The sequence below is a fragment of the Phacochoerus africanus genome, chromosome 5, assembly GCF_016906955.1.
Source record: "Phacochoerus africanus isolate WHEZ1 chromosome 5, ROS_Pafr_v1, whole genome shotgun sequence".
NCBI classification, from domain to species: Eukaryota; Metazoa; Chordata; class Mammalia; order Artiodactyla; family Suidae; genus Phacochoerus; species Phacochoerus africanus.
In genome coordinates this window covers 126,532,002-126,555,796 of record NC_062548.1, presented here as the reverse complement: position 1 = coordinate 126,555,796, position 23,795 = coordinate 126,532,002, and the positions used below count along the sequence as shown (strand labels likewise).

The following is a 23,795-nucleotide window of genomic DNA, read 5'->3' as shown; positions in this document are numbered from 1 at the left end:
TAAAATAGCAATTGAATCTTTTAAGGCCCTGGGAACCTTGGTGAAATATTACCTGGGTACCTCCCATGTTAACAGCTCAAAGTAGACTCTGTCACAATCCCTTCGGGACAGGCTTTAATCTCTTTTGTAAAAGGGCACTAGAGGCACCTAATCTACTGAGTTAGCAAACATCTTTAAAGAACCCACTACACAAGCACCCTCCCCTACCAGGCCCTGGGGATCCAACACTAAGGAAGAGATGGCCTCTACCCTGAAGAGTTAGTGAGTTTAAGGCTGGGTGCTTATTAAAGAAGGGAAGAAGAGACAAAAAGGCAGTAATAAAAATGACTATAATACAAAATAAAAAGTGCTACACTATAAGAATGAATGAAGAATTATGAGACTATAGGAAAAGGAATAATTTCTTTGACCTCCCAGTGAAGACCTCCCAGAAGACACTGTCTGAAACCTGCGGTTTCGCTCTGCAGCCACATAAAATCGTAAGTAGAGAGAGACATACTATTAAAATCTATTGTTCTTTCTCTAGCTATAACAAAAATACACTCAATGTGAAAGACTTTCTTGAAAGACAAAGATTTACCAAAAACTGTATTTTCCCAGTAAGATGAAAATATAACTGAAGGACTCATTAGAAATCAGTCTTTTCACAGGCTAAGCAACATATCCCAAAAGAAAGATTCAAAATAACATCTTCTAATTCCCTCTACTGTTGTAGTGTACCTAAAGTATTTATTGCAATGTAAGTCAGTATGGCAGGCCCCATAACGGAACATTCAATGATAATGTATTAGCATTGAGCATTGCAAAACTATTCTACAAGCCAATCCTGAAATTTCAGGTTAAAACCAAATGTTTGTCCAAGCAATCAGCAGAAGACAATGACAATAAATGCATTCAAATCTAAGGATAAATCGCCTTTAGAAAAAACTTTTAGGAGTTCCCGTCGTGGCGAAGTGGTTAACGAATCCGACTAGGAACCATGAGGTTGCGGGTTTGGTCCCTGCCCTTGCTCAGTGGGTTAACGATCCGGCATTGCCGTGAGCTGTGGTGTAGGTTGCAGACGCAGCTCGGATCCCACGTTGCTGTGGCTCTGGCGTAGGCTGGCGACCACAGCTCCGATTAGACCCCTAGCCTGGGAATCTCCATATGCCCCAGGAGCAGCCCAAGAAATAGTAAAAAGACAAAAAAAAAAAAAAAAAACTTCTAGGAGTTCCCATCCTGGCTCAGTGGTTAACGAATCCGACTAGGAACCATGAGGTTGCGGGTTCGATCCTTGGCCTTGCTCAGCAGGTTAAGGATCCGGCATTGCCATGAGCTGTGGTATAGGTCACAGATGCGGCTTGGATCTCGCCTTGCTATGGCTGTGGCGTAGGCCATCGGTTATAGCTCTGATTAGACCCCTAGACTGGGAACCTCTATATGCCTTTGGTGCAGCCCTAGAAAAGGCAAAAAAAAAAAAAAGAAATTTTTTTAGACAGTGGTCCTTTTTTCTATACTAACAATTTACAGTAGAAAAAGTCATTTCCATTCAGATTAGATCTATTTTGCAAATAGAAAATAAATGAATTATACTGTGAAATATTTATAAATACATTTATCACTATTCAGATCTAAAAGAAATTGATTGAAAAGTGCATCCCAAGCTGCTTCTCTTAATTCACTTTTATCACAACAAAGAATTACTTTTGTAGTACAAACAGTAGTGCAAAACAAGGAGTTTATAATTTCTATTTTTAGAGCTTACTGACCTACAACTCTAAATAATTATAAGTTCAAATCCTAGCAACCCTTACACAAAGTTTAACATACTATTAAACCTCTGTAAATATCAGCTTTCTACGATTAAAGAGATTAATACAAAAATTATTTGGAGACCAGATATAAGTATGCCAAATACACAGTAATTACTCTATAAATATCCATTCATCATCATCATCAATCTAAGCTTACATGGTATCAGGAAAAGGTACAGAGGAGGAATGAGGAAGCCAAATGATTCCCAATTCCAACATATCCCTTAACACTGTCGGTTGGCAGTAGCTAAAGTGTGTAACAATGATTTCAGTCAGAACTGGCATAATCCCTCTTACAGTGTTGTCTAAATTACAAGCAGAGTTCATACACATTAATTTGCTTATTACTAAAAATATGCAATGTGAGTAAGCAAGATATGGACACTCAACACATTATTTTAAGATTTGGCAAATAAATTTAGAAAGGATAAATCAGATAACTAATGACTGAGCCATATTTACTAATGGACTCGTTCACTGCATGCAAAAGGTCTCACAAATGGGGAGTTCCCATCGTGGCACGGTGGTTAACGAATCCAACCAGGAACCATGAGGTTGCAGGTTCGGTCCCTGCCCTTGCTTAGTGGGTTAACGATCCGGCGTTGCCGTGAGCTGTGGTGTAGGTTGCAGACACGGCTCGGATCCCGCGTTGCTGTGGCTCTGGTGTAGGCTGGCGACCACAGCTCCGATTAGACCCCTAGCCTGGGAACTTCCATACGCTGCAGGAGCAGCCCAAAGAAATAGCAAAAAGACAAAAAAAAAAAAAAAAGTCTCACAAATGGACATATTCTTGCCTTGTACCTCTATGTGGTCACTGACAGAAGCAAGGTGTGCTCTGCAATCCTCTCTTTTCCCAGGGGCCACTCAGGCCTGGGGCTGATGACCTGCCCATCTCTGAGGTAAATACAGCTGAGCCTTGAATGACAGGGAGGAGGAAGGTGCCAACCCTCCATGCAATCGAAACCCACATATAACTTATAGTCAGGCCCTTAAATATGAGGTTCCTCTGTACACACAGGTCCACATTCTCAGATTCAACCAACCGAGGATCATGCAGTCCTGTAGTTTTTAGTATTGAAAAAAATCCACATGTAGGTGGAACCACCAAGTTCAAATCCACATCATCCAAGGGTCAACTGTATATTCTCTTTTCTTCACTTCCAGGAACTGATGTTCTGGCCTTTGGAAGACCACCAGGCAGAACAACTGAGACAATGTTTCCCCCGGACTTCGTGTCCATGTCATATGTCACAACCCTACTACCAAGCAGCCTTGAACTGAGATAAGGAGCATTAGTCTAACAGGAAAGAGGTACTTTGATCTCCCATTTGCCTTTGTGCCTCTGGAATAGGGAGAACAGGTTGTTGAGACAAGCAGGATTCAGATATTCCTGGGTCTCCTGTACCTACTACTTAATACTGTCAGAACTATACTTCAATTTCTAAAAGATATGACTAATTCAAACACACGTTGTTATCCTAAAAACTTCTCTTAACCATAAAACCATACTGATCACAAACCATGAAATCAGAAGTTTTTTCAAAAAAAAAAAAAAAAGGCAAAGCTCATGCTCAAGTTAAGGTGATCCTATTATGCTAGACACATTTTGGCTTCAGGATCACTTAAAAGTAAGTTAGAAATAATTTTATAATCAGAAAAAAATTTTAAATAGATTACATTAATTTTGTTCTAATTTAAGGTATTCAGCATGAAACAAAAATTGTTATTTAGAAAACAGGTAAAATTCAGTGAACATAGTATACATACCAAGCTTCGGGCAACAAAACAGAATATTCGTGTGGAGAAGTGGTCTCTGGGAAGTTGGACAGAATCGCAAGGCGATGAGGAAGCAGGTCAGACCCATGGTAGGTGAACAAAATTTCTAGGGCTTGTACATTACTTTCCTGTACAAAAGGCAAGGTGTAAGCTTCTACTGTGAACCTTAGAAATAAAGGAGTGATTTTGTATGACAACATTCCGAACCTTAAAACTTACTTGTTTATGCAGTTCTGACATGAATGCTTTGAAATATTCCTGATTTTTCCAGGTCTGTATCACATCTCTCAATCTAATACTCTAAAAGCTATTTTTAGAATTCAGAATGATGAATAAAAAAATTTTTTACCATGATTCTATTTTCAGAGTTCCTGCTGTGGCACAATAGGATCGGCAGGGTCTCAGGAGCACTGGGACACAGGCTGGCTCTCTGGCCCGGCACCGTCAGCTAAGGAAACAGCACTGCCGCAGCTGCAGCTTAGGTCACAACTGCAGCTTGTACTGATCATATGCCACAAGGCAGTTGGGTGGGGGGGGGAATTTTATATGATGATTCTATTTTCTCTACATTTATTAGTATTACAACAAAATAAAGGAAATATAATGCTACATGCATGCAAAAACATTAACATGGCTCCAAGACTTAGAAAGTGTTAATAACTATAATTGTTTTATTTACAAAAAAGAAATTACCCGAGCATAAGTTCTTGCTGAGAGAACAATATTCTGATTTCTGAACTTCTTAAAGAATTCAGCATCATATCTCTGTTCAGATGCATGAGGCACTCCAAGGATTTCCTGAGGGGAAACAGTGATTTAATGAAAAGCTTTTAAATATGGGCGACAAGAAAATATGAAAAACCATTACAATTCTGCCTACCTAAATAAGTAAGGCCTGAATTAATTAAACTCTCAACAGTTAACTAAAGTACTACATCTGCATTCTTGCCTTTATTTTGAAAATGGCTATATTTATAAATGCTGTTAATTAAAAAAAAATTCAGAAGTAAATGAAATAGGCAGTAAAATTAATTACAAGAGGACAACCAAAATCCACCTGGCAAAAACAAATGAGCAGCAGTTAAGCATGCCTGTGTACTATGGGCACCTACCACAGCTGTATGAGAACTTTAGATTAACTTTACTGCTGCTGGACTGATGCATGTAAATTGCAGACCAAACACCCTTAAACAATTATTAAGTGTCAATTATGTGCTAGGTGCACTGCAATGGCCAACAGGCACATGAAAAGATGCTCAACATCACTAATGATTAGAGCAATGCACATCAAAACTACAAGGAGGTACCTCCTCATATCTGTCAGCATGGCCATCATTAAAAAGTCTACAAACAGGAGTTCCCGTCGTGGCGCAGTGGAAACAAATCCAACTAGGAACCATGGGATTGTGGGTTCAATCCCTGGCCTTGCTCAGTGGGTTAGGGATCTGGCATTGCCGTGAGCTGTGGTGTAGGTTGCTGATGCGGCTCGGATCCCACGTTGCTGTGGCTCTGGCGTAGGCTGGCGGCTACAGCTCCGATTCGACCTCTAGCCTGGGAACCTCCACATGCCACAGGAGCGGCCCTAGAAATGGCAAAAAGACCAAAAAAAAAAAAACCTAAACATAGAATTATGATATGACCCAGAAACCCACTCCTGGGCATATATCCAGACCAACTATAATTCAAAAAGACACATGCAGGAGTTCCCATTGTGGCTCAGCAGAAAAAAATCTGACTAGCATCCATGAGGACGAAGGTTCAATTCCCAGCTTTACATGGGTTAAGGATCTGTCATTGCCTTGAGCTGTGGTGTAAGTCACAGATGCAACTCGAATCGGGTGTTGCTGCAGCTGTGGTGTAGGCCAGTGGCTACAAATCCAATATGATCCCTAGACTGAAAACTTCCATATGCTACAGTGCAGCCCTAAAAAAGGAAAAAAAAAAAAAAAAAAAAGGACACATGCACCACTATTTCATAACATGACTATTCACAATAGCCAAGACATGGGAACAACCTAAATGCCCATCAAGAGATGAATGGGTAAAGAAGATGTGGTGTGTATATATATATATGTATGTATGTACATATGTGTGTGTGTGTGTGTGTATATACACACAATGGAAAATTCATCAGCCATAAAAAAGAATGAAATAATGCCATTTACAGCAGAACTAGAGATTATCATACTAAGTGAAGTCAGTCAGAAAGAGAAAGAAACGCCATATGATATCACTTATATGTGGAATCTAAAATATAACCCAAATGAACCTGTCTGCAAATCAGAAACAGACTCACAGACATAGAGAACAGACTTGCAGTTGCCAAGGGGGAGGGGGAGGGAGTAGGATGGGTGGGGAGTTTGGGGTTTTCAGATGCAGGTACTACACTGGAAACGATAAGCAACAAGGTCCTGCTGTACAGCACAGGGAACTGTGTTCAATACCTTAGGACAAATCATTAATGGGAAAGAGTACTTAAGACTGTGCATAAATGTTTACCTCAACTGCAGCAAAAATTATAACACAACATTTATACCAATCATACTTCAACTTTAAAACATAAAAAATAAAAGGTACTCTCCAGTAGGCAGGTGGATACACAGGTCGAGAATTCTTGAGTAAGACATGTTAGCTTATGATGCAGTTATTCTCACAGAAGTGAGAATTTCAAGGGAGATTAAGGAGAATGAAATGAAATGAGGAACAATGCCATTAAAAAGATGAGCAAGGAAAAGGAAATCTGTATCTGGAAAGTGGAGGAGCGGCAGGAACAGGGGGAAAAGAACTGAAAGCATACACAAGGAAATCAAAGGAAGAAAACATTTCTAAAATGTTCTTAGTTCCGACTCCTCATCTTCAGTGATCATTTGTTTTACTTCACCTCAGTTACACATCCCATGACCTTACCCTGGATCTCATTCATCACGAAGAAGTCTCTGTGACAACTCAAATGTCAAGCACAAGACTTGTGCCCACTGCTCCTCTTCTCCCCACTCCCCCTAGGGTGTGTAGTATGTGGCATGTCAACAAATCCCCCACCTTGCTGAGGCATCCAATCCACTGCCCCTACTTCTCTTTCCACCTCCTATCTCCCCTCAAAGTCTCAGCCCTTCTAACCAGCTTAACGTCCCCAGTCCATCCTCATGAGGAGACTTCAATCCCTGCTTCCTCTTTATCATCCACACCTGGCCAAACTTCCTCCTTAGTTAAACTCAACCATAAACCCTGAGTACAAGTTTCCCAAAGTCACTGGAGAAATATGACAAAACCAAGCTGACAGCTCACAACAAATTTCTACATCTCAACTTTCTTTGGATCTCGAGTCACATGAACCAACTGTAAAAAAGGATTTGGAAGGCAACCTGGGAAATCTGAACATGAAGTAGGTACCAGAATAACTACTAATTCTGCTATAAATAATCATGTTATTGTGGTTCGGTCCTTATCACAGTTAGATACATACTTTAGTATTAATGAGATACTTGGAATTTGCTTTAAAATACTTAAAAGACAGGAGTGGGAAGGTGAAGAATAAAGGATACAAATTGGCAAAATGTTGGAAATGGCTGATGCTAGTTCATGAATACATCAGGGTTCATTATACAATTCTCTACACTTTCATGAAGGTTTGAAAAATTTCAAACTAAAAAGCTAAAGAACTGCTAAATCCAAGAGAGCAAAATTCAAATAGATACTTTCTGCTGTCCCTTGACACTCCTCCACTTCCACCAGAGGTTTTCTTTGCTATTCTGTTAGGAATTTTTCTAGTATTCTTTCATTCTTTCCAGAACTTCCACACTGTATTCCGCTGCCTCCACTCTCTGCTGAAAATCCTGCTTCACATATTCTTTTCTGAAATGACACTATCAGATGGGAAGTCCTCCATTTTCCAACCCACTGTAACTACCTATCAACCCGCAAATACCAGTATGATTTTCTTTCCTTCAGCTACAACAGGAAAAAAACATGTATCTGCTTCTTAAAAAGCCACAGAACTCCACTAATATGCTGGATCCCATTGCTTCCATTTCTAAAATCATGCAATTAGTCCCTCTTTCTTCTGTTCAGTAAATTTCTCCTCACCCAGTACTGGCTCGTTCCAATTAGCATACAGACAATACACCTTCTTTCCATTAACAAAGCAACCCTTAATCTGATGCACTCCTCTAGCTACCACCAGCTTCTCTGCTCCCTAAACAATCAACCTTCTTGGTAAGGAGCTGCCCACAACCCTGTCTCCACTTCCCCATTTCTCATTCCTTCCTCAACTCTCTCAACCTCTGACACAGGTTCAGTTCAGGACAGAGCAGGAAAGCCCTTTCAAAATGTGGCCACAAACCATTCTGACCATCTCTCCTACCTTTACTCCAGGCCACCCTCCTTCCCCACCCCTAAGCCTAGCCACCCTGACTGGCTTCCTTTTTCAGGAACATGCCAACTTCTTTCATGGCAGAAGGCTTTCTTTCCACAGCACAGGTTACTGAATCAGAGTCACCTAGCTATGAGTTCTTGCTTCCTATTTGTTTAGACAAAATACTTACTTACCCCTCACTAAGCCTCAATTTTCACATCCATAAAATTGAGAAGAAGATAATGCCTGCCTCAAAGGGTTGTTAAGAAATAATCTGAATTCGGTACCTAAGACACTGGCAGACAAATAATAAGTCTTTAGCAACGGTGGTATTGTTTAAGGTACTCTCTTATCTATTAGTTTCTTCAACCGATATTGACTGAGCTCCTCAACAAGCCAGGTATCATCTGAGCTCTTGGGATACTGAAGAAATCAAGACAAAACCCCTGCCCTTATGGAGCTTCCAGGCTTGCGCCCCCCACACAGTAGTCCCTAGCCCCCTACGTGGGCCTTACTTTTTTAAGGACTAGTTGAAATACCATTTCCCAGAGTCTTCTCAGACATCCCCACGAAAAGTGTAGCGCTTGGCTGCATTACGCTCCCTCATCAGTTCTCCAGGTCTTCCTGATTATCACGACTGCCTTACAGTGAGGACTCCATGGGTCTCAAGATTATTCTTTGCTCACCTCTCTACCTCCAGCACTGGCATACTACCTGGCATACAGTAGGCACGCATGTAAAATTTAAATGAATCCATTTTCATCTCATTTATCATTATTCATCATTATTAATAAAATGAGCCATGCCCTACGATTAAAACGCACTGTCCATCTCTACCACCATCTAGCTGGCAAGCCATTGTACTGGAACATTTTTCACATCTCACTTTGAACAGTCAAATTCATCAACTTCACCTGCTTCTCAAAAGCTTAGCTTAATTCCCTTTTTGTGAGCTCAATACTTTAAATGTCACTATTACAATGTAATAATAAATGCATTTACTACTGTCAAATAAATAGAAATTCAATACTAAAGAATAATAAAGGAAAACTAATGGAGAGTGAACTCTGAACATTTTATGGGACTTTTTAAGGTATCAGTGAAACTAAAGCTAAGTATAAAAAAAAATAATAAACTATATCTGTATCTTACAATAAACTACATTATTTATAGTGAACACAGAAATTCACAATGTACTTTTATATATTACCTATATATATATATCACAGAACTTAGCGACATAATAAAAGATATGTTTAAAAAATATATGACAATCCAACAGTCAAACTAATTGTACTAAAGATAAAACTATCAGGAATTTTTTTTGTAACCTGTTTGCATGAAGTGATATACTAATTAACATGTTTTCTAATAACCACAGAAATAGTCCTTTTTGGCACTAATGTTTTGTTTGAAAACATTTCTAAATATTAACATTTGAAGAATCAAATGCTTTTACTTGCCTGCAGGCATCAAAAGTACTAAATACCTCCATTATTCTTGGGATGGGCACCACATTAATAGCTGTGACATTTACTGAGTCCCTATAGGTGACTGCTGTACCACGAGCCAAGGGATGCCCACAGAAGGAAGGCTACGACAGATGGAGGAAGTAACCTGCAGATGAAGTCAAACTTCAAAGGTGAGAAGTTTGTATTAAATCCTGGGTAACTTAATCTATGAGGATCATGTGAAAAAGCAAGCTAAGCCATGTATTTGATGAAATGTTTCTCACACCTTTAACGATACCTAAATAATCTGACAGTACAGAGCGCTACTGAAATACCCAGCATAGCATATCCGGGTTTGGGGCCCTCAAGAAACAATTTTGAAGAATACTCTAGGTGTCTAATTTAGGCCGCAATTAGGATCAAAGTTCAACGAACTAAATTCAAACCACTAACAAATCACTAAAATAAAACAAGTCAGAAGTATTCACATTAAGAATACGAAAATCAAATGCATACTAAAATTTGGTGCTGTAGACAGCTATATGCTGTAATCTTAAAGTTTTAAATGTAAAATAAGAGTCAATGAAAAGGACGGTAAATCTAGGAAACACAGATGCTCTGAAATAGCAAACGCATTTCTATTCCCTAGACTAACAAAGCAAATTCTGGCCTTTCACGAATCTCTCACTTTTACTAAAACTGATATACAAAAGAACCTGCTTCTGTATGGAATGAACTTTTCCCCAAAGAGCTCTCAAGACCAAGAATATCAGATATTAAGGCATCCACAGCATTTATAATGACAGATCAAATGAACATAATTGGTTTGATTACAAATACTCCTTACCTCATATGTTACCAGCCGATCTAAGTAGGTTAATAATTTCAGTCTACAACGGCAAAGTTCCTTTTGTTCCAGTGTTAACCTGTTTAAATAAGCATATTAGACCACATATTCAGCTACAAGCCCATTTATCTAAGATCTAAAATAAAATAAAAATGATCAATATTCCATTAAGCCCAAAACTCATGCAAGAGTATACAAAAGCACAAGAGTAAAATAATTAAGTGAATTTAAGTTGCTGAAATAGTGTAGAACAATCATCACTAGTCAAAAAAAAAAACAAAAACACTTAAATTTCCCGTTATTTTAAAGAAATTACTAAGTGAACAGTAATAAATCATTTACTTTGAAAAGTTCACTAATTTAAGTAGTTCTTGTCTCTTCTTGAGCTCCTTGTCCTTTTTCTTCTTGGCAGGCTCTTCGTCAGCTGGGGAAAGCTCCCCATAGGAGATACTGTCAATGTCCACGTCTCCAGGTAAAGTAAATCTGCAAGAAAAAAAAAAAATCTATTTTCTTTTTTTTTTTTTTTTTTATTTCAGGTAGTCAAAATGCTTTTCCACTACTTCAACTGACTTAATCAGTGCCACAGAAACAACCAATTATTTGAAAGTTTTTGCTCTTATAAGCAAAATGATTCACTCATTTACATCCATAGGATGGGCAAAAGTCACCAGTAATCTTCAGAGGCAGAAATTCAAAAAAATCAAGAAAATGAAAATGGCTTAGAAAAACATGTGAGGTTAGAGCCAGCTAAGAAGAAACCGTCTATGGAGAAAATGCTCCCAGAATTTACAATGTGAATCACTTCTATTTAAGGTCTTAAAATGATAATGAAAGTCTGCCTCATCTGCATTACTTATCAAATATGCTATCCCATTTACATCTCCAAGAAAGTTCCAAATGCCTGATGAACAATGGCTCTTGTCAAATAACTTTATTATTGTTATTAACTGACATTTCTATGGTGCTTAAAAGTTTATTAGGTGCTGTCACAAGATAAATAATTTAATCAGAGTACTTCTTGAGGAAGGTAATGATGCTAACAGAGTGGATGAAGCTCAGCCTTGCCTATGGTGGCTCATCTGCCTAGTAAGCACACCCAGGTACACGCCACTATAGGCCCCCAGCTTAGAAATGGCCTGTGTTCAGTAAGTGCTTGTAGAATTTGCTCTTTTCTTAGCATCAAGGTGTCATATACAAACATATGTAACATAATAAAACTGTGACCTCAGACAAAAAAGCATTAATCAAAGGCAACTGCTTCATTGCAGAATAACCTAAAGAAAGCAAAGTTTACCCTTTCCAATGTCTCAGGTTAAAGGTTTTCACAAAGCCACCTTTACGTTTTGCTACTTTTTGTCACCAACCTGCCATCATCCGCTCCTTTCCCTATTGCTAGAAGGGCCTCCAGGTCTGTGCCCTTCAGTCCATATTGAAGCAGTTCCTTTGCTGCATCCACATTTTCGGGAACTCTTTCCAGACACTCATGAAGAACCCAGGATCGTTTCTTTATTTTACTCTGGAAACAGAGGCATTAAAGAACTCATGACATCTGATAATACCTGACAACTGCCTTCTGGAAACATAAAGCTATACCTGAGGGAACAGAGCTACTACAAGCAGCTGCTAAGAAGTTCAACATTAAAAAGCTATTTTTGGAGTTCCCATCATGGCTCAGCAGTTAATGAACCCGATTAGCATCCATGAGGATTCGGTTTCAAACCCTGGCCTAGCTCAGTGGGTTAAGGATTCAGCGTTGCCATGAACTGTGGTATAGGTCGAAGACACGTCTCGGATCCCACATTGCTTTGGCTGTGGTGTAGGCAGGCGGCTACAGCTCCGACTGGACCCCTAGCCTGGGAACCTCCATATGCCACAGGTGCACCCCTAAAAGGACAAAAAAAAAAAAAGTTATTTTCCTAATGGTAATTAGAACTGGATGCAGGGAATATGATCCCAATGGCCTGCTTTTCTTCTCATGAAATGTTTCACATGGAAACAGAAAGTACTTTTTTTGGAAACATAAAAAAACTTCCCAAACTTTGATAGTTGCTCTTTAATTTGTATTCGGGCTATATGAAAGAGTAGAAATTAAAGCCATTAAGGAAGATTTATCCTACTGTAATGACCAAGTTTAACTTTGAAACAAAATTAATGAGGCTCTGTGCTTCTGTATGAGGTTGTGTACATCAAGGTTTGTGTTTCCTTGACCATGAGATGTATCCCAAAGCACGGGTGAGAATTTAATTATGAAAAGGCAGGATACGCTGCTCTTTGTAAAAGCCAAGGGCCCACTCCTCCCTCCCACAGCTCCCTCGGACTCCATTAAAAACCCCTGACTAGCCGTCTTCCTATGAAGAGTCCCCGCGGATATAAATTTAAAGTAAAATCCATTTATTGCCTGTATACGTCTTCACGCTTTCCCTCATAGCAATGCTTTCCTCAAATGCTTCTGAATTCCCTTCTCCTTCTCCATGCCCATGGCCGCCTCCCCAGTCCACGTCATCAACACCTAACACGAGGGACCCTGCAGGAGCCTCTCGTCCTTGGCAAGGTTTCCCACCTGAACCCAAATCAATACATCTTTCTAATCACACGCCCCAATGTTCACAACCACGGAATCTGACTTAACAGACTGGTTTACTCACAGAGCTCATTTATTCATCCAAGAAGTATTTACTTTATGTGTGCCATGAAAATAGACATAAAATACAACAGTGAATAGGACAGTCTTAGTCACTGGTCTCATGAGGCATGTGTGTTTGTTGTTTCTTTTTTTTTTTTTTCTTTTAGGGCCAAACCTGCGGCATATGAAAATTCCCAGGCTAAGGGTCCAATCAGAGCTACTTCTGCCAGCCACAGCCAGAGCAGTGTAGGATCAGAGCCATGTATGTGACCTACACCAAGCTCACAGCAAAGCCGGATCCTTAACCCATTGTGTGAGGCCAGAGACCGAACCTGCATCTTCATGGATACTAGTTGGATTCGTTTCCACTGGGTCACAATGGGAACTCCTGCATTTTCTTTTAATTTGCTCATACAATTCTTCCCAGTAAGAACACCTTCCTCTCTTACTATTCTAGAAGGCCTACTTTGCATCCTTCCAAACCCCAGCCCAAAACACCTTCACTATATGATAAAGACTTCCATAACTAGAGTCTATAGTGACTGCTACCTTCACTGGGTTCCCACAGCACGTATCTGGAATCTTCCTGTACGGTCTTTTCTATTTTAGGAATGAAGCTTGTCTTCTCAGTAAGATTATAAGCTCCCAAAAAGTGAAGGCCATGTTTATGCCAGGCCCGGACCCCTTCACCACGCCTGGCATGGTGCCTTTACTCTTCCTGTTTATTGTGCTGGATCACATCTTTCCCCCGATAAAATAATGCACTTGGTCTGTCTTTCCTAACATCTGTCAGCTCCTTCAGAGACCAAAACTGCCTTTTATTACAGAAAACGCCACTAAGTGGACACGCAAGATCTTATGTACTCACTGTCCTGAGTCTCAAAAGATAATACAGTGTTCTCATATTCTAAGGCAAATACAAGCAACTCTGCCTTCGTCCTGTATTTCATTATCTTGCATTTGCTCTCATCTCTGATCTCTTACTTATATTAACAGTTCATCTTCCTATTTGGTTGAAACATCAACTTTTTACCTACAACTTTTTCAGATTTTTTTTTTTTTATCTTTTTAGGGACACGACCAAAGCATATGGAAACTCCCAGGCTAGGGGGTCAAATCAGAGCTACAGCTGCTGGCCTACACCACAGCCACAGCAACACCCAGATCCAAGCCATGTCTGTGACCCACACCACAGCTCACAGCAATGCTAGATCCTTAACCCACTGACTGAGGACAGGGATAGAACCCACATCCTCATGGATAACAGTTGGGTTTGTTACCACTGAGCCACTATAGGAACTCTTGTTTTTATTTATTTTTAATTATTTGTGTGTATGAATTTTTAGAGAAAACAATTACTGTGAAAATTTCCTAACATTTGTTAGAATATTCCTAAATGCAAAGATATTTTCCTTTCTAATGTCACATGAGAAGTCACAACCTTCTAAAAGCAGGCAGGAGTCCAACTACCTCCTTACAAAGGTGCCACGGATCCCAATAAACAGACTACACGGTAACTTTAACTGGTCGCACGCAGCAGGAAGAATACAGCTTAAGCAAAGGGGGGCATCTGGCAAGCTTGATACGGCTTTATCTACTATTGCCTCTCCTCTTCAAAGGACAGCCAGCTCTGGGATAAACAGCATTTCCCATTTGCAGCTGCCATGATAATTAAGCTTTGTCAACAGAGGGCGCTGGGGGCCACTGCAGGGGACGAGGCTGCTTCTGGCCCTGAGGTGCTCTGGTTCTTCTTGCTCCGTCCTGGCAGCCGGCCACGCCTGGAGGGACAGGTGGTGGTGCTTCCTTCCCCCTCCTCGGAGACTACTTCCCCGGACCCTTGAATAGGAAGCTTCCTAAGCCAGGCTCACCTGCACTTCAGAGGGAGTTTTTTCTTTCCAGTCCTAGCCCCCCAACCTCAGCTCCCTGGCACCCTTACAATAGGCACTCAGCGTGCCATCCATCCCGCCTTTCCCTGCTGCCAACCGTGGCAACTAAGGACCAGCCCTGGCCTGAGGCAGCTCCAAGAACTTCTCTTCCATCCCAAGTGCTGTAACCACTCCCTTCCAAGGACACGTGACTGAATCTCAGCCCAGGGGGAGGCCTCCCTGCCAGGTTTCTTCCCTCCTTGGGTACATTCCCTTCAGCCCTAGAATTGTCTTTAGAGTTCTCTTTACCCTTGTACAGTTAAACCCCTCATTGCTAGAAAAGAATTCTCCCTATCAAAACTGTCCCTGTTCAGATTACTGTGTGGTCCTAGCTCCTGACAGGACCCTGGCTGATGCAGGGGCACAGAGGTAACTGAGGATGACCAAGGGAAAGCGTCAGGCCCGCCAGGTGGCGTGTGGTGCCCACACAGCCTCAGCACCGAGGTCCAGCTGCAGAGCCGACAGAACCCACTAACGAGGTAGTTTTTCAAGCTAAGTAAAACGCTTCGTCAGCTCTAGAGAAGTCAGCAATGGAAGTGCTCCAATGTGAAGGCCAACGACCAAGAGGCATCCCGAATGTTTGAATTAAAATACACGTTACCAAAGTACTTAAACATACCAAGTAATTCTGAATTGAAGCACTGTTGACAGCTGACTTCCTCCACTGCCTCTGATACACCAGGTCAGTATCCAGGCCATAGGTCTGAGCCAGAGACAAGGCTTCCTCATACTCTTCACTTTCGATCTTTGGACAAGGATAGGGAAACATCATATTACCAAACTGTCCCCAGGGTGGCTCTAATGACATAACGAATGACGACAATCCCTCGGCCAAACAGCAGGTCCCTACCCCGAACCACCCTCACGTGCGCCGTGGCAGCAGCAGGTCACAAACCCGAGGGGCAAAGAGATCAAGTATTTCTTGTGAGACTTTACCAGAAAGCCAAGAAATCGAGGTGAAATGCCCATTGTTTACAGAGTAAATGGCACGATGAGCAGTGCATCCAGGACTCCGCCCACGACACTGAACAAACACGGGGACACTCAGGGTTGATCAAATCCTCCTCCCGGCAACCCCCGACCTAGAGAGCAAGTCTGCATTTCCTCCCTCACCATCCGTGGGCTGAGTGACCGCTGTCCTTCACCAGAGGAGGCGACAGCTGAGGGCCCCAGGAAGCGGAGCAAAACCCTGGGCTGAGCCACCAAGCAGACGATCAGTCTGAGTGAATTCACCTTCATCCACTGTTTTTATTTCCACGACTCAGGCACAGGACCAGGGTTATTTTCAAAAGCTTTAGAATACTGGCATTTTTGACAGGTCGATGATGTAACAATCCCGCTTTAAAGTTCTTCCTTTGTTAACAAAATACCTTTTTCTCAGGAGGTAAAATAAAACCCCATGCCTGCGACCTTTGCTAGTAACGGGGTGACACCCTCACCTTCCTCTGGTAGAGCTCCTCCGGGGTCGTGGACCGCAGGCTCACCAGGCGGTAGTGTTTGCTGACGGTTCGAGGGCGCTTCCGGGGCGGTGCAAACCGCTCCATCTCCGTCACCAGGTACAGGCCCTGTCGTAGGTAACCAAAGTAGCGAGCCTTGGTGGACGTTTCCTGATCAGAATCAGAGTCCTCTTCTCCTTCATCTTCTTCTGCCCCCCTTGTCTCCAAACGAGATCGTTTGGGGGCAAGTTTAATCTCACACTGAATTGGGAAAAAAAAAAAGAGAGAGAGAGAGAGAGGTTAAAGTACTTATGAGGAACAAAAGAACAATTTTTTTAATTTTTTGACGGCCGAACCTGCAGCACATGGAAGTTCCCAGGCTAAGGGCTGAATGAGAGCGGCAGCTGCCGGCCTACACCACAGCCACAGCGACTCGGGATCCAAGCCAAATCTGTGACCCATACCACAGTTTGCGGCAATGCCAGATCCTTTAACCCACTGAGCGAGGCCAGGGATCGAACCCCCTTCTTCCTGGATACTAGTCGGGTTCTTAACCTGCTAAACCACAATAGGAACTCTATTAAAATATACATACATACATTTTACTTCTATTCTGGTTTGATGCATTACATAAGCCAGGTGATTAAGACTAAGAGTGCAACTCAAAGGAACCAGACAACAATACATGTCAAGGGCTCTGGAAATATGCACACACATTACCGGCTCCCCATCTCTACAACGAAAGCCTGTTTTAATATACGGTCTTGTAAAATATATGGCTAGTAATTATTTTAGGGGAATAAAGGAGTCAAGTATGTAAATTTCTCTCCTTTTGATATTTCTGTACCTGCTGTGAAAAGATGATTTTTTCAGTCTATTTAGACAATGAACATGAAGGTATTCATTTGCTTTGCCAAGAAGAACCGTCCCACCACCTCCCCCCTTTAAACAATGTCTAAAGCTTCACAAAGTTCTGAGTCTAAAGGCCTGTCTGTTCAAGATAACTTTCATTTTAGACTTAAAAGAGTTGGCTTCGATTTTAAGCCATGGTTCTCTCTAAAGAATAACTTTAGACTCAGTACCAAACTTAAGGGTAAAAGACATTTGTCAATCTCCACTGAAGTGAAAGCTACTGAAGGACATTACCTTCGAAAGACTTAAAATAAGAATTCTAAATGACTAAAACATAACTTCAAAGAACTAGCCTTTTTTTCAAATTTTTAGTCACGACAAGTAAGTTTTTCTTATGAAAAGAATCAGAAGTAGTAAGTTGTCATACTTCATGGGGATAGGTTAAAAATGTATGTCTTAGGTAGTAATACTATTTACACTTTAAGATAACTAGTCTAGGGAAAAGAAAAAAAAATATATCAAGTCAATGAAGACGAAATGCTTTATAGAGAACAAAATGACTATTACACAATGCAATTTTTTAAACTAAAACAAACCTTTTTTATACTATACTCAATCTCTGATTCCAGTAGCAACTTTATGTTTTTAAAGACAAGATTAAATAATGGGATAACCCAAATTTTTAAGAAATCAGGTATTTTAGATTTTTGGTACAACACATGTTTACTCTCAAACACAATGGTTGCTTTATTTACTTATTTTTTTTGTCTTTTTAGGGCTGCATCCGAGGCATATGGAGGTTCCCAGGCTAGGGGTCTAATTGAAGCTATTGCTGCTGGCCTACCCCACAGCCACAGCAATGCCAGATCCCAGCTGGGTCTGTGACCTACACCACAGCTCACAGCAACACCAACCCTTAAGGCACTGAGCGAGGCCAGGGATCAATCCCTCAACCTCACGGTTCCTAGTCACATTCGTTTCCGCTGCACCAAGACAGGAACTCCACAATGGTTTCTTTAAAAGGGAAAGCATTACCTCCAAACTTAAAAATCCCCCATCATGGGTAGCAGTGACTTGAGGTGATGGTTCAAACCATTCACAGGATTTTCCCAGTAAATTCTTTAAAGTCTTCACCGATGACACGGTCAAGGCACCAGAGCAGCGAGCCAAAGTCACTGCACTGTCCATCCACCAATTCACATCTATCAGTGGGTAAAAGGACTCTTTATCTAACGGGAGAAAAGTAAAATACACATACACCCATCAATGTGGCTTAAATACGACACAGTCCAATAATTAAGTTTGAAACCATATTTGAGTCCTAAAGGTATGATAGATAAGAAAAAATGGAATGTAGGTCGTCACTCCGATCTTTACTCAACTGTAAGATACAAAGGGTAATTTATTTAACAAACTTCTGGATGCCACCAATTTGCCGGTCCCAGGCTTACGTTCTAGGGATGCAAGGTAAGTATATTAAGGTCTTTCCTCTCAAAAGATGAAAAACATTCAGATTTGTCACCATTTTCAACACGTAAGTTACAAGGTAGGTGTGTACTGAGAAATGGCAGCTTCCGCAAGGGCTCCGACCCTCCCCTGGATCAAGTCCTTAAGACACTAGGAGTGAGAGGTGCCCACTCAACACCTCGAGGAAAGAGGCATCCTTATCTCCGAAGACAGAGGGAAGCCAAGACGAAAGGCAACAACAGGCCTTGCCAACTTTCTCCCAGTCTGTTACCCTTAGCTCAGACTCTCTGGTCCTACCATGTTTTCCACAGCTTTCCACTCTGCATCCAACCTAGCATAAAAGTGATCAAGTTTAACTGTTCCTCAGGTCTTCGTTTCCTTATGAAGGCTCCTGTGTTCCCAACACCTGTGTTAAATAAATGTGTATGCCTTTTCCTTGTTAATGCATCGTTGGTGAGTCCAATTTCCAGGGTCTCAGCTGGAGAACCTAGTAGAGTAGTAGGAAAAAGAGTTTTTTCCCTCCCCTACGCTTTCCACTCATCAGAAAGAGGAAAACATATGTAAGACCAGTGAAGAATTTGGGAGGGACTGAAAATGAATTGTGGTTCACCAACTGAGGCATTCAAAAGGAAATGCATTATATTTATTTTAATTTTATTGCCCTTTTATATCTTACTTGTTCCATTAAGGATCTGATGAGATTTAAAGGTAATACATACAACAGTAGATCATAAATTTTAAAATATATACAAACATTGGACTAGGAGATAGATTTTAAAATAGGTTAGTTCCATGAGAATAACTCATTATTTTAATTAAAAGCAAAGATCATAAAAAAAAGACCAGAACAACCCAAAATTTTTCTTCCAAGTTAAGCATAAAGCAATCCATAAATAAAGCATAAATGAAGAATAAATAAAATAAGCACAAATAAAGAATGCCAAGAAAATATGAAAAGCAGAGTTCCTGGGCTTATAGTTAAGTACAAGGTGGTATGAAAAGGAGCAAATCATCTAAACATGCAGTCAGCCCTCTGCCTTGACAAATTATAGTTTTTCTCAAAAATGTTCTTCTGAATGAAAACGTTAGATGATTATTTGACAAAAGAAAATAATACATGAATATAACAGGCTATTAACGAACCAATACTTTCAGGCTCTTTGTGAATTATAAGAATAATTTAATAAAGATTCCGAACCTCGCAATTATCACAGATTTTATAGGAGACACTTAAAAATTCAGAAATATTTAGCCTGGGGAGTTTTGCCATAAGAAAAATGAACCAATTACTCAAAATAACTCAACTTCTTAATTTTTGGTTTTAATTTTAATCTACCAAATAATCGCTATTGCTTTTATTTAAATGTAAATATTGATTTTTTTTCTATTTATAAAAATAATACGTGTTTATTGTTAAAACAGTTAAAACAACTTTTTTAGACACTGGGATGCAAGGTAAAGAAAGAGAAAGCCTCTCTAATCTCTAGTTAACTACCACCCACCATACCCTCAGCCCAGCCCTAGAGATAACCATTCAGAGTTTACCCTATAAGGAATCCCCTCCAGCTAGCTCCTCCAAGTACATGAGAATGGACCTTTGTGACCTTTGAACTCAAAAGCCATGAACTTGTGCCATGGCTTGAGGAGGGAGAGCAGAGTGGCAGGCCCAGGCTCTGCCTCAGCCTTGGGAAAACCCGAAATATTAACACCTGACCATCTGATGCCTTGTCCCTGGTTCTATGAAAATCTTCCAAAGTGAAACAGAAGTACCTAGAGACTTTTATATATAGGGCAGCAAAATAAGCCACATCCCAATATGCCACTCTGGTCTAAGGATTAGCAACTGAGAAGCAGATACAAGAAAAGCTCTCTGCACTCCTCCTATGTGCCCAAAAGCAGGACATCAATTTACAAAGTTGGTCTCAGAAGGTCAAGAGTTAATCACCCGAGCCAATCTAGCCCCTTATCAGCCCAGAGACTGCACCAAAGGAATCTACATGACAACCTCGTCCTTATCTTTCATTACTGCCCCTGAAATGTGCCTTCCCACAATTTGTCTTGTCACTTCTCTAAAAATTTACTGTTTCTGTTTGGATGCTCATCTCTCCATGGGTGTCAACTCAGTGTTCATACGCATGAACTTCTCTTATTTTTCTCCTATTCATCTGTCTTTTGTCAATCTAATTTTACAGGGCCCTGACCCGAGAACCTAGGGGAGTAGAAGGAAAAAAAAAAAGATGTTTTTCCCTGCCTCATCTAAAAAAACATCTAAAAAACAAGGAGAGTCTCTTAAGGTTTTAATTATCATATTTCATAAAACTCACCTTTGATTTTTTTCCTCTTCTCAGTAGAGAGTCTCCAATCAGGATTAAGGTCATCATAGCCTGGCTAAATGTGGAAAAATATGCACAAAGACTTCTTGTGTCAACAATGTAATAAAATTACGAGAACATCAAGAGCTATGGATTATTTTTAACAAAATATAGAAATGATGCTTTCCTTTGATCTTTTCATTATATCTACTTGAAATCTATTCTTCTCTAAGATCTTGAAAAGCAACTGTTCTATCACTTAAAAAGTGCACATGCCGGTACTGAGACTCAATTTAACAAAGAAAACAGTGTGAGTAAGAACAATTACAGCAAGTATACAATACAAATGAAAGCAGGATATGCTAACAATTCTGCATACACACACACACACACACACACACACACACACACACTGAGGCTAGAACAGCCATGCTGCTGTGAACCAACACCACCCTATCACTTGTGAGCTCAGCGACGCTCCAGGCCTTGGTGCTCACAGCCCTGAGGTTTGGACTCCACAGCTTCCATGTCATCTCCAGTTCTAACTCTCAATGACTAAAAACATACAAAGTCAAAACACATATGGGAGTTCCTGTTGTGGCTCAGCAGGTTAAGGATGCAGGTTTGATCCATGGCCTCACTCAGTGGGTTAAGGATCCAGCGTTGCCACAAGCTGCAGTGTAGGTCACAGATGTGGCTCGGATCTGGTGTTGGTGTGGCTGTGGTGCAGGCCAGCATCTGCAGCTCGGATTTGACCCCTCGCCCAGGAACTTCAACAGGTGCTGCCATAAAAAAAAAAAAAAAAAAAAAAAAAACACAACCACGCAGTCCTCAAACTCAATTCATTCACATTCTAGTCTCATGGCAATATAATGCCATGCCCAGCTCTGAGAAGGTAAGGACACATCATGATCTCTCAAACGTCACAAAACAATTGAGACTAAGCCACTGCCAGACACTTTCCAGGCCTGCTGTTAATTCCATAACCTCCAGAATCACAACAGTATGGGGGGAAAAAAAAACAGTAAAATATCAATGGGGGATTATACGGAATCTTAAGCCTGAAAAAAAGTGGTGCTGTCCTTAGGTCAAAACGTTGCTTTCTCATCTAAGACAACAAAATATGCATCTATGTTGAACCACCAATTTATCAGTCACTACCACTTTATAAAGTATTAAAACTAGTATTTACTAGTATTTCTTTCCATAGCCTGAAAGAGCTTTCTGCTCTCCACTAACATGATAAGTCAGTGGTTCAGAGGGGACCCTGAGAATAGAAGACATCATTCTTTCGCTTTATCATGGAAAAAAAAAAAAAGTTGCCATAAAAGGCAATTTATATATTGGGGGAAGAAATAGATTGTCCTGGTACTTAATTATTTTAAAAAAAATTTACGTTTCAAAGAATCAGAATAGAATAAGGTATGTTTTAGTAAAAAATAATCAACTAAATTGAAAACTTATTTGACTATTTATAAGGTACCTTTGAAGTTTTCAGTACTGCCAGACCACCAGCTGGACCTCGCTCGTGGCACCAGATGCACGCCAGCATTCACTTGTATGCTCACACCTGTGTCTCCTCACTCACACTCTGGACTACACGCTTCACAACTCTAAGCCCTGCCAACTACAACTACAATTCGGCTTTGGGTAAATTTAAGGACGTATGAATTACAAAGAAATTTAACAAGAACTCTTAAATGTAAGAAGGAGTCACCTCACTAGCCTAAGCACTTTGAGAATCACGGTTCATGAGCAAGAGCACCATGAACAAGCAGCAGCCTCCAGACTAGACCATTCCCAGTAGATCGCTTAAGTGACGGCTGTCTCACGTGCAATCAGTTGTAAACCCAAAGTGAAGATTTGTTCCTCTGCATCCAGAGCTGTCAGCCTTGTACTCCTACATCTACCAGCGCCCCCGCCCCGTCGCAGGAGCTAAACGAGTGGACGAACTAATCCATCTCTTGAATCACGGAGCTCTAAGTAGAACGCCTAAGGTATAGGCCCATTAGTTGACATAGTACAAGTATTTCTACACCTTCTCACAAGTGCAGTTTCTTCTGCGATTTAGTCAATGAATGCTGTGCACTTATGCTGTGAGAGGGAAAAGGGCAAAAACAACAACAGCAACACACCTTACAGGCCCCGTTACTCAAGCACAAGCTAAGTGATGGGAGTCAAAACCGCTAACTGCCCAAGAAGAGGCAGAGCGGACAAGTACTAGGGGTCTTCGAAGGATGAAAAGATCGTTTTGGATCTGGGCTTGAGAAAGATGAAGGGTGCTTAAAAGACACAAAGGCGCCTTACAGAGTTAGTCTTTAAAGACGTTAAAGACCGGAGAAGATCTGGATGTGGGCAAAGGGTGGAGGAAGATGGCCCGGTGGGAGCGCACAGTGCAACAGCACACAGCTTGGAAAATACTAAGCTCACTCAGGAACACTGGTAGGTCGGTTTAAAGTACAGCAGTACAGGGCATCATGCTCTAATTGTATGCATTTTTGCGTGTTTTGTGGGATTTTTTTGGAGGGGAGAAAACTAGATCTTTTTTTCATTGTGCTGAAATTCAATTAACATAAAATTAACCATTTTTAAATGAATAATTCAGTGGCATTTAGTGCTTTCACAATGTTCTGCCACCTCCATCTAATTTCAAAGCATTTTTATCACTTCAAAATAAAACTGCATGCTCACTAAGCAGTTACTTCCCTTTTCCCTTCCCCTCAGCCCCAGCCACTGCCAATCTACTTTGTCTCTGTGGATTTACCTATTCTGGCTATTTTGTATAAATGGAGTCCAACAATATGTAACCCTTTGTGTCTGGCTTCTTGTACTTTTTCATAATGTTCTCAAGGTGTATCCAAGTTGTAGCATGCACTGGCGGTTCATTCCTTTCGTGTGGCTGCATAATACTCGCACATATACACCACAATTTGCTATCTACCCTTGTAATAATAGACATTTG

General features: G+C 40.8%; 1 protein-coding gene across 1 annotated transcript in view; it reads right to left on the bottom strand.

Moving 5' to 3' along the window:
- NBAS (NBAS subunit of NRZ tethering complex) overlaps positions 1–23,795 on the bottom strand; it is a 360,775-nt gene that overhangs the window by 253,941 nt on the left and 83,039 nt on the right. Inside the window, exons 13-21 of the mRNA XM_047782615.1 lie at positions 20,846–20,909; positions 18,090–18,283; positions 16,206–16,463; positions 15,386–15,511; positions 11,583–11,734; positions 10,561–10,701; positions 10,219–10,297; positions 4,263–4,367; positions 3,561–3,697 (exon numbers count right to left, since the gene is read on the bottom strand). Coding sequence (XP_047638571.1) covers positions 3,561–3,697; positions 4,263–4,367; positions 10,219–10,297; positions 10,561–10,701; positions 11,583–11,734; positions 15,386–15,511; positions 16,206–16,463; positions 18,090–18,283; positions 20,846–20,909 — 1,256 coding nt within the window. The remainder of the gene's footprint in view (positions 1–3,560; positions 3,698–4,262; positions 4,368–10,218; positions 10,298–10,560; positions 10,702–11,582; positions 11,735–15,385; positions 15,512–16,205; positions 16,464–18,089; positions 18,284–20,845; positions 20,910–23,795) is intronic.